This window comes from Neofelis nebulosa, chromosome 17 (genome assembly GCF_028018385.1).
Source record: "Neofelis nebulosa isolate mNeoNeb1 chromosome 17, mNeoNeb1.pri, whole genome shotgun sequence".
In the NCBI taxonomy this organism is placed as follows: Eukaryota; Metazoa; Chordata; class Mammalia; order Carnivora; family Felidae; genus Neofelis; species Neofelis nebulosa.
The window spans coordinates 31,600,913-31,612,960 of NC_080798.1; the positions used below are offsets into that span (position 1 = coordinate 31,600,913).

The 12,048-nt window shown below is 38.9% G+C and overlaps 1 protein-coding gene across 3 annotated transcripts in view; it reads right to left on the bottom strand.

The window, feature by feature from the left end:
- The window catches only part of RPGRIP1L (RPGRIP1 like), a 95,334-nt gene that overhangs the window by 74,776 nt on the left and 8,510 nt on the right, over positions 1-12,048 (bottom strand). For all 3 annotated transcript variants that reach the window (XM_058708754.1, XM_058708752.1, XM_058708753.1), the window contains exons 5-6: positions 8,000-8,102; positions 6,492-6,635 (exon numbers count right to left, since the gene is read on the bottom strand). In XM_058708754.1, coding sequence (XP_058564737.1) covers positions 6,492-6,635; positions 8,000-8,102 — 247 coding nt within the window. The remainder of the gene's footprint in view (positions 1-6,491; positions 6,636-7,999; positions 8,103-12,048) is intronic.

Consider the following 12,048-nt stretch of genomic DNA (forward strand, 5'->3'; position numbering starts at 1 on the left):
ACTTGACTCCGGCTTTGCTACTGGGTGCCATAATAAATCCAGAAACTTAAAACCTCAGATATACTGGAGAAGGAAAAACTTTCAGTGGAGCTATGTAATGTATAGTCTAATATGAAATCTTAAGAGGCAAAAATCTCCTCCAGTGAAAGTTTCTTATACTTCATTCCCCAGGCACATAATTCTCTCACTTCACCCCCCCGAACCTCCATTGCCATTTCACTCTGTTACAGTAAAGATTATGAATGCTCAAGAAAGCCTCTTGATTTTTTTGACGCAAAAATGTTATAATGTAGTATTTAACACCATTTAGAAGAGAGGGCTATAGAATACAGAAGCTAGGCTATGAGATTTGGGACAGTAGTTGAGTAAAATATTTATGACAGAATGGAGAGGCTCTTTTTGAATAATAGTTTTAGGCTGACTGAACTTGGGGGATAACCACCTTAGGTTGGTTGAAAACAACCTTAAAATTAAAACACCTCTACGGTACATTTTTTTTTTAAACGGTGGCAGACATTATGTAAGTTTATTGTTACAAGAAATGTAGGTCATTTAAATTTTTTTTTTTTTTTCAACGTTTATTTTATTTTTTGGGACAGAGAGAGACAGAGCATGAACAGGGGAGGGGCAGAGAGAGAGGGAGACACAGAATCGGAAACAGGCTCCAGGCTCTGAGCCATCAGCCCAGAGCCTGACGCGGGGCTCGAACTCACGGACCGTGAGATCGTGACCTGGCTGAAGTCGGACGCTTAACCGACTGCGCCACCCAGGCGCCCCTAAGAAATGTAGGTCATTTATAGCTTTTACTAGGGATACACAGACAACCATCACTAGCAAAGTAACAATACTGAGTAAGATTACAGAAGGTTGCTAGTAAACTAAATGGAATGGCTTTACTAAAATAGCTGAGGAAAGTCTATTTGAAATGCAACCGTTTTGCTCTAAACTGCTACCTGCCTTCATAGGTGAAAATAATGCTCTCTGTTTTAAGATTGCATAAAGGAAAAAATTCATCTGTGTCTGTTTGCCTCTGGATCATACCTTTCTCGTGGTGGTGGGTCAAAATATAAATCAGAGCTCAGTGTTTTCCCACTCTTGACACCCACAAGGAATGGAGAGAAACATTACGTCAAGCTCCACATGCATATAACCACTCTTTTATGAAAATGGAGGGAAGACTCTGAAGGACCGGTTGGAGGCGGGAAGACCTGAAATCCTGGCTGATTTTCTTAAAAGGATCATTTTGAAGATCAAGTTTAATGGATTCCAGCTAGTAATGGGAATCTGAGAATTATATTTAATATATCAAAAAGCCCAATGGGAAATAGAGATTCACAGCAACTAAGTTGCAAAAGTGAAGGTTTTGTATTGTTTTTTATTAAAAAAAATTTTTTTTAACGTTTATTTATTTTTGAGAGACAGAGCATGAGTGGGGAGGGGGCAGAGAGACAGGGAGACACAGAATCCAAAGCAGGCTCCAGGCTCTGAGCTGTCAGCTCAGAGCCTGACGTGGGGCTCGAACTCATGGACCACGAGATCATGACCTGAGCCAAAGTCGGATGCTTAACCGACTAAGCCACCCAGGCGCCCCTGTTTTTATTTTTTGATAGAATTATACCAAGTCAGTTCAATAAAACAGGTTATCTCATAATTATCAGAAGCAGTGATTGGCATGATATAGGTCTTTGATGAATAAAAAAAAAGCACACTGAATTGATTAAATTAATAAATGCTGCTTATTCGGCAGACAAAATCTTTCAGAGACACGAGTTCCCTAGGGATAAAATTAGCTGCCGTTTAAAAGGTAGGGAAGGACCACTTGCCCGTTTCAATCGCTTCATTTCACAGTTGAGGTAGCTAACTGAGGCTTAGCGAAGTAAGGAATTTGGCCAGAGTCCTTATGTGAGGGAGCCGACAGTCAAATCCAATTCTAAAAGATCAATTCTTCCCACTCTTCTAAGTGGTCTCCTTCCTCTGAGATGTTCCTAGTTTTAGCTTTCTCTCCACTCTCAACTGTGCACTAACACATTGGTTTTACTATTAATTGTGACAATTTCTGTGGTTCAGTTAAAGGGCTGAGAAAATACGTCAAGCTGCTATCACAGGACAATCTTAGATAATATTAATAATAAAATACATGGGGATGAAAGAAATGGTATTTGAGTGCGATACTTTTCATTGGGCAAATTCTAAGGTATTCAAACAACAGTCCAAGCTTGGTGGATATATTTTTAAAAAATGACAGATCACCTGCCTGTAATAATGTGTGCGTGGTTATCCCCGGCCCCAGTTACCCTTCCATCCAAGGACCAGATGTGCCCTCTAAATTAGGGGGCCGGGCAATCAGACAAATACAAATTGAGGGGTGTTCTGCAAACAACTATCAATGGGCTGGAAATGGGGAACCACTCCAGAATAATGGAAAGCTAAAAGACAGGACAATTAAATTCAATGTATGATCCCTGAATGGATACTAGATCAAACCAAAGCAAAACAAACCACAACCAGCTATTGGGGGAAAAAAAAAAAAAAAGAGTTATAAAGGGATACAGTTGGGAAATTTGAATGTGGACTGTGTATTAGGTGATGCTACTGTATTGTTGAATGTCTTGAATGTGATAGCCATACTGTAGTTACTTAGGAGGATATCTTTGCTCCTAGAGGATACTTAGAAGTGTACACAGGGTGAAATGATACATGCGTCTAACTCAGATTGGGGGTGGGAGGGAGGGAGGGAGAGAGAGTAGAGAGGAGGAGGAAGAAGGGAAAAGGCCTCACGTGCAGGATGCAGAAGAGGCTTGTGTCATTCACAAATATGCGAAGGGGTGAAAGGTACGTGTGAGTGTTCACACGACTATTCCTAAGACTTTTCTGTAGGTTTGTAATTTTTCAAAATAAAAGGCTGGGGAAGAACTTAAGAGAGCTAGGAAGTAATCCTGCGTGTGCCTAGAGGGGAGAGATGGGGCCCTTAAAGCCAAGTTGTTTCTGACACTGCATGGCTGCAAAAGGATTCTCTGTTTTGAGATTTGACAATCCGCTGTCAACCAAAGGGAAGAGGGCAAGTCAAGAGTGTTTGGAACATTTATAGGTTAAATTTCCTCCACTGGGATATTAGGGAACTTACATGATTTTTAATTAAGAAGGTAAACACTGTAACATTTACTTAAAAAAAACTACTTGGTACAAACTAGTTACACATTTGGTAAGAGTATAAATATTTTTGGAGTTGAAAAAGCCAATAAAAGGTAAAATCATTCTGATTTTAATGTTCACGTACATGTGTTCACTGGTTACTGCTTTGCATTTAATTTAAGACGGCCTTTTTAATAAGCAGAAAATGTGCATTTTTATATTGTTTAAATTTTAATATGGATTTTTGTTCAAAACAACACAGACATTCAGGCTACTTGTAAATGATACAAGATTTTTTGCTAATGAGGCATTATGTAGAACATATGCAAAAATCACAACTCAGTCTTCCAAAATAGACCACAATCACAGGAAAAAACATGATTTTAATAAAAAACAACAGCACTGGGCTTTTACTTCAAAGCAATTAAGGGCTTTGGATAACCAACAGTTTATGTCAAGTTGATGCCAAACCAAACTGGTCTATTAAACACATACTACGAAGAGTTTCTGTAATATTCTATGAAAAGGCTCTTTGCCATAAATATCAAGCACTGCACTCTGAAGATTACAACTACGTTAGGTTCATGTTTGAGAACAAGGAGCCCAACATCCTGATCAGACTTCTAGAATTTCAAATTTGAAATAATGTATCCGTGAAAGAGAAGTTTAAATATGTTTTCCATTTTGTGATTTTTCTTTACAGTAAATTATACCAAGTTTTATATTCTCCCCAACATTTTTTTCAACAGTTTTCCATTAGTCTCAAAAAATTGCTGTGACACATAAAATTTTGAGCTATGTGTAAACATACAAGAAAAAAAGACTTAAAGACCTTTATTGGAAGTCATTTCTTCAGTTTTCAACAACTGTATTTCAAGGAACAATATGCTATTTACTAAAGTTTATTTCTTTGGCCTCTGCAGCAAAAGTTCCTTTACCTGTAATACTCATTTTGTTTCTACTTCCAATTCTTTTTTTTTTTTATTTTTATTAAAAAAAATTTTTTTTTTAACGTTTATTTATTTTTGAGACAGAGAGAGGCAGAGCATGAACAGGGGAGGGGCAGAGAGAGAGGGAGACACAGAATCTGAAACAGGCTCCAGGCTCTGAGCAGTCAGCACAGAGCCTGACGCGGGGCTCGAACTCACGGACCGCGAGATCATGACCTGAGCCGAAGTCGGACGCTTAACCGACCGAGCCACCCAGGCGCCCCACTACTTCCAATTCTTGATGTGACAAAAGAAACTGCTACTGAGGGAGGGCCATAGTTTAGTTGTTAAGGTAAACTCATCTAGGTGCATATGTTGGTGTCTCTTGCTGACAATATTCGTAGGAGAAAACATGCATACCTGTCTATCACTCTATTTCTTCCGCTGTTCTAGTCCTAGGATTGAAGGGCTTTTGGATTTCCATTTCAATGAACTGAACACTCAAGTTCCTAGGTGATCATATCCCTTTGGAAGAGGGAAATGGCCAACACAGTATCCATCCTACTCGTTGGGAATTTAGGAAGTATAACACAGAAAGTGGTCTCTGATAACCTTGCTACTCAGCTGTCGAGTAAAGGTGCTAAGGATGGGCTCCAAGCTTGGGCTTTTGGTCTAAGTGTAGAATGTTCATTTTTAGCTACTGTCTTAAATATGGTTGTTGGCAATTTATTAAGATCATATTCAGGGTTGGGGTCTGGTCCTTCAGCACTGTTCCTCACAAGGAATCATGTCTTGGTTTTCCAATCAGACCAAGTCTAAACCAGTTCTTCCTGGGGGAACATGGATGACTTCTAGGTATTCAAGCTGGTTCAGAATCAGGGTTCACATTACATCCCCTAATATAATTCTCAAAAAGACTCATGTTTCTTTTGCCCTGCCCTTAGAAGGGTATATAAACATCACTAAACATATAGAATTTCATTAGATGATTTAATTAAATTTTACACATAACTTTTTAGGAACAGAAATTAACAGAGAGAATACTAATCTTTTGAGTCTCTGAAATATAAAGCTTCTTGTATATTTTCAGCCCACTTTATTGTTTTTAAAACAAGTCTCACAGGCATATTTTCCTAGTTTTTTCAAATATTACCGTGTCAAGTCAGTTTGTTAAAGGAGGACTAAACTCTGAATCTGAAATGAAAGACTAGAAAATCATACTGGTGTTTCTAAATGAGAACTTAGCCACATAAGCATGACATCATATACACTGGAGAGGGGAAAAACGAATAGAGGCTCGAGGTCTGATTTGAAGGACACTAAGAGAGAAAGAAGAGACCTAAGAGATAGCAAATGCAATGTGTAGACCTCATTTGGATTCCAATTCAGACAAACAGGACAAGACAGCTTCAGGGAAGTTTAAGTAGGGACTGGGTACTAGAGAATATTAAGGAATTGCAATTAATTTTGTTAGATGTGATAACGGCATGGTGCCATGTTAAACAAATTCCCTATCAGAGATTTATATTAGAGTATTCCTACGTGAGATGACATCCCATCTGGCTGAGGCTGATTAATTCAAGAAAACAAAGTTGAAGGGATAGGTTAAACAAGATCGGGATCATGGTAGTGATCATTTAAGCTAAGTGATGGGTACCTGGAAATTCAAAATACCACTCCCTCTACTTCTAGGTCTCCTTGGTCCACAAAAAGAAATAGAAAGGAAAGAAAAGGAAACAAAAGGAAAAAAAAAAAAGGAACAAAGGGGAGAAAATAATTCAAGAAGGAACATGGTAAGAAGAGTCTTGCTGGAAACACAGTGTGGAAATACAAAATGAGGGAGAGGAATTAGAACCAAACCTGACAAAGGAGGATGGAAAAGAACATTGTATACATTATAAAACAACAACACTGAAGGGGCAGCAAGTAGACTACGGAGGGGCTCCACTGTCATCCATGACAATCAACAGAATTTGAAGCAGATTCTGAATATTAGGAGAGGTGACAAGCATCTTTTTGGGGTAAAACAACCCCAACAACTTGGTACCGTATTACGGAACTCACTTTTAGTGCTGAAAAAAAAGTCAAATGAGGCTGGACTTATTCATAAGACATGCCAACAGCTGGGTCCTTGTCACACACCTTTCTCTCGGTGGGTGCAACTGGACGGCATCAGAACTTCCTACAGTTATGGTAAATGCAGCAAAAGGGGCCAAAGAGTGGGGGAACAAGGTGAGCCAGAGTAGGTTAGGGAGAAACATCCTTATACAGAGTTGTTGATAGCAGTTAGTAGTTAGAGCGGCTTCTATGAAGAATGTTAAGTGAAGACATGATTTTTAAAATAGACTAGACTTATCCTTCCATGGCATATGATAAAGTATTTTAAACTAATTTTGACCTTATCAAAGTGAGATTTCTGTTTTAACATACCTTTGATCTGTAGCCTGCTGTTCTCGAAGCTGAAGAAGAGAGAACTCAATTTCATTTTCTTTTCTCCTCAACTGAGTTTTCAGGATCTCAGCCAAGTGCTCTAACTCTTCTATCTGGCCTCTTTGTGACTGAATAACATTTTCTCTGAAATAAAGAACGTTTACAAGAATTTGTAGTTTGAGGAAAAATCTGCAGTATTTAAGATCAGGACAAAGAAAGTCCTTCATAATAAAGAGCAAGTAAGAGTTAAAAATTTTAGCTTAGGTGCCTCTGGACATAGTGAATGGTAGATTAAATGTGACGAGTTAGAAGTGCATATGGAACAATTCAAAATGTTGCTTTTTATATAATAATATCCTACGCAATAACCTGGACTTTGGTTCACTTCAATTCAGTAAGTATTGTTATTGGGTTACCTACTTTGTCCTCCACAACCTGGTCATAGATAATTTATATGCTTTTGTTCTATCCTATGTATATATGCATAGATCACTCAAATTAACACTTCAGAGAGAGAGAGAGAGAGAGAGAGAGAGAGAGAGAGAGAGGGCGCAAGAAATTTGCAAAACAGAACAGAGGTTTTTTGCATATATTTATCTATCTCTACCATGGGTGGCAGTATCCCGGCATAATGAGCCTCAGGAAACTGGTATGAACCTGGTTTTTCAGACTATTGGCAGGTAACAAGATTAGGTATAATCTTTTGGTTTTATTCCTTTACAGGATAGTCATGGCTGTGACTGGTATTTAAAATATTCAAAATAAAATAAAATAAAATATTCAAAAGACCTAGTTTGAAGCCCACACTATTCTTAAGCAATGGTCTAAAGTGTGATGCTTTGTTTTATGTTTTCTTTCCTCATTTAGAATGGTTACTTTTTGATGATCCAGGTAAAGGCCTGTCGATAAGGTGGAGCCTTATCTTCATTGCTGTGACTCACAGACACTGAAGCCATGAGGCTTTCATTAACTGGAGAGGTAAGCTAGATGCGGCAGAAGTAACTTTTTCAAAACCAGAGTATGATGAAGAATGCAGTGCTATAGAATCACAGTGAAACAAAATCTGAAATCCATATGTATTTGATAACTCCAAACTTTTAAGCCACTCCCTCCAATTCTTTTTTTTTTTTTTAACTGCAAAAAGGCTAATTCGGGATTAAAAAAAAAATTACGTGTGATTTTTCTAAGCATGGAAATGCTGCCTCTAAAGCTTATACTATTCTAAATGACTGGGCTTTACGCCATTCCTTTGGGGAGAAAACTGTAATACAGAGACTATTCTATAAACCCCTCCATTGATGCAGTCGGTTAAGTTGCTCATTTGCCTCATTTTATTGGAAACATGTTCTATAATATCTGTTCTTACCCCATGGATCAAGATGTATTTAGTGGAGCAAATTATTTGTACATAAGCCAATTGTATTTAAAATAAAGGAAAGGGAGGGATCAAAAAAGACATGATCAATCAATAAATAAAGCTCTAAAATGACCATAAAAAGAATACATACAAATTTCTTATTTCTCCTCTGGCTTCTTCAAGTAAACTGTTGCCATGTTTTGTAAGCATGGGTTGTAGAGTTTCTGCTACGTCAATATCTTGGAAGCGAATACCTAAAAGTCAATCAGCAAGATTATAAAAGTGAAATTAATAAAGAAGGACTCTTGATTTGCTATCATAAAGGAATGTGTATATAAGAAAATTTCCTAAGTACTGAGATACAGGAGCTCTATAGTGCAGAGACTTAGAAATCCATTGCCCAAGGGAGTATCATTGGCATCAAGTGCACACAGCAGTAAGTATTGCCCCTTAAACAAATTCTGCTATGGAAACCAAATGACCTAGAAATAATTTGACTCCACTTAGATTTATAACTCCTAAAGTCATTCTGAAAGAACCAAAGTCTTCAATTCAGGGCTTTACGATATAAACTCAGGTATGAATGAAGGAAAGAGATTTCAATGACTTAACTTCCCCGCCCCCTCCCCCCCATATTTTGGCTAAAGACTTTTATTTTTATTTTTTTATTAAAATTTTTTTTCATGTTTTATTTTTTTGAGAGAGAAAGACAGAATGCAGGTGGAGGAGGGGCAGAGAGAGAGGGAGACACAGAATCTGAAGCAGGCTCCAGCCAGGTTCTGAGCTGTCAGCACAGAGCCCAATGTGGGGCTCGAACCCACAGACTGCAAGATCATGACCTGAGCCAAAGTCGGACACTTAACTGACTGAGCCATCCAGGCATCCCTGGATGTAGATTTAAAAAATGTTTTTTCCATTAGCCATTCACATTCCTTGCCCTTACATTTTGAACCTGATCTTCATTTGTGTGACTCACAGAGACTGTGAGTGTGAATCAAAATGTTCTACACTTTGGTTTATTCCATCTCAATAAGAAAATTCACATTTAAACAAAGGTAAGTCAAGAAGTGATCATGAATGAGATTCCTTTAAATAAAAAATTTTGCTGCTGCCCTAAAAATACAGTTTTTCTTGTAAAAGTCGTTACATGCAACTTCACAAGTCTAGTCCCGTTGTTAAAAGTGAGACATGATTTTAATTACATGATTGGATTACACTTACAAAATAATTAAATAACTAGAGTTTCAAGTAGATTAAATATGACAAATAATTTAGATTTTTAGTGGAGCATAGTCTCAGATATGAGGTATAGATAAAAACTCTTTCTTGGGGCGCCTGGGTGGCTAAGTCGGGTAAGTGTACGACTCTTGATTTTGGCTCAGATCATGATCTCACGGTCGATGGAGCCCCGCGCTGGGCTCTGCAGAATCTGAAGCAGCCTCCGGGCTCTGGGCTGCAAGCACAGAGCCTGATGTGGGGCTTGAACTCACAGACCGTGAGATCTCGACCTGAGCTGAAGTAGGCCTCTTAACTGACTGAGCCACTTAGGCGCCCCTATCCTTAAAATAATCTTTTTTTTTTAAAAATTTTTTTTTTTTTAACGTTTTTTAATTTATTTTTGGGACAGAGAGAGACAGAGCATGAACGGGGGAGGAGCAGAGAGAGAGGGAGACACAGAATCGGAAGCAGGCTCCAGGCTCTGAGCCATCAGCCCAGAGCCCGATGCGGGGCTCGAACTCACGGACTGCGAGATCGTGACCTGAGCTGAAGTCGGCCACTCAACCGACTGAGCCACCCAGGCGCCCCAAAATAATCTTAATACTTATGGTGTGATAGTGGTTTGCCAATGGTTACATTGTAAAACATACACACTTGATACAAATCTTTGTTCCATCGGTTCTTCACAGTAAGGATCCTTTCTACATTACAATGATCACACGTTAAACCAGTACTTTCCATGCTTTATCCTGACAAGGCACGGATAGAAAAAGGTAGTATTTGTATAGCAGCTTGAGGGCAAGGCTGCTCATAGCCAGAGAGGGTCTACTGTTTGCACCTGGCCACCCTACGCTGTGATATGTCTGACAAGTGTGGCCTAAGTCCCAAGCTCCAAGGCAGTCTTCGAGAGTCTATTCAGATTACTAAGGTATCAACCTTGATAATGGTGCCTGGAGTTTACTCAGAAAGAGAACGTATTCGTCATCAGTTAACACTTTGTGCAGCTTCTACCTCTTGGACTCTGTACCAAGCAGTGAAAAAGGTTTGAATGAGTATGATTTTTTTTTTTAATGTTTATTTATTTTTCTGAGAGAGAGAGGGGGACGGAGTGCAAGTGAGGGAGGGGCAGAGTGAGAGACCAGAATCTGATGCAGGCTTCAGGCTCTGAGCAGTCAGCGCACAGCCTAATGTGGGGCTTGAACCCACGAACCGTGAGATAAACGACCTGAGCTCAAGTCGGATGCTTAATCGACTGAGCCACCCAGTGCCCCTGAATTACTAAGATTGCATAAACACAAGGAGAAATTCAAGCTGTGTAGTCACACTGTAAAGACTGTGCAGCTCTTTTTTTTTTCCTTCCATAAGAGAAAACTTCCATCAGACTCTTCTTTTTAAACAGCAATTCATAGTACCAGATTAGTTTGCCATATTCATCTAAAATTTGGGTGTTGCTTTTTTATTTAGTATAAAAGACTTTACAGACCTTAGAGATCATCTTGCCCAGCTATAGTCACAGATGCCAAAACTAAGTTTTGGAGTGGATAGGTGACTTTTGAAAGGTAACATATTTTACCATGGCGTTACCATCTCTCGACTCTTTGGCTAATCTGCTGTTATCACTCCATTCTACAGATAGGAAGAATGAGGCTCTGAAAGGTCAAGTGCTCTCTTCCATGTTAATTAGCAGCAGAATAATTTTCTAATTTATAATTCATTATGATTGTTTTGGTTATTTTCAGTCTGTTGCCAACCTCACAAGCTAGAGTAGCTAAGCCCTGCCATCCCGCAGCTGTCTCCTAGGTGGAGGCCTTGGTGACTTCCAGAGAACTCTGCCTGGGGAAGAGATAGTGTCAATAATCAGTCTGGAGAAAAAAATAGAACAAAATTTTCTCCTTTTCTGTTTATATGGCATTTTTTTCCTCTCCTCAATGAATTGAAATGAAAGTTTTACATGATTTTTTTGTGTCCCTCAAAACGTTTGGTCTTGATGTGAAGCATGTTCCAAACAAAGATCAATTACGGCTATCATGTTATTTCCTTCCCTAGTTGATGAAATTTTAAAAATGTTACTTAAAATACTTACTGATCTTTCGCTTCATCATAAATAAATAAGTTCATCATGGGCGGAGAGAATTGGGGATTTTTTTAAATTTTTTTTTTTTTCAACGTTTTTTATTTATCCTTGGGACAGAGAGAGACAGAGCGTGAACGGGGGAGGGGCAGAGAGAGAGGGAGACACAGAATCGGAAACAGGCTCCAGGCTCCGAGCCATCAGCCCAGAGCCTGACGCGGGGCTCGAACTCACAGACCGCGAGATCGTGACCTGGCTGAAGTCGGACGCTTAACCGACTGCGCCACCCAGGCGCCCCGAGAATTGGGGATTTTTATTAGAAGTATTTAGGTTCTTTTCATATTGTTTCATCTATGCAATTGAATTGCTTTGTAACCTGGGTACGTTTTAGGGGACTCATTTTCAAAATGAGGAAAGTGATTGACCTATGATCATTTTTGGAGACAGAGGAGGCCTTTATGGTCACTTGCTTAAATCCTTTCATCCTACATGTAAAGATCAAGGTCAGAATGATCAGATGACTTGTCCAAGGTCACCAGACAGTAAGTAGAGGAGCAGGAACCCAGTTTTTGAAACCCTTAGTTATACCCATATTGCACTGTCATGCTGTTGCCATACGATGAAGGATTCAAACAATTCTGCAAATTTTATAAACAGCCTTCTGACAAAGAAATTAAGTGCAATCATAAATAAGCAAACTAGCTGGTTTCCTCGTTTGCCTGAGTCAATGCGATTTCCGCCTGCAACACAGAAAACCAACTCAAACTAAACTTCTATTTTACGGTTGCACATGTATCTCCCGTATCAGGATAAAGAGTTACGTTCAAGGTGTTACCTAACAAATTTGGGTGTGATCTAGGGATTCTTGAATAAAAGGATCTTCATGTTAATATTAACATTTTGTCAAAAAG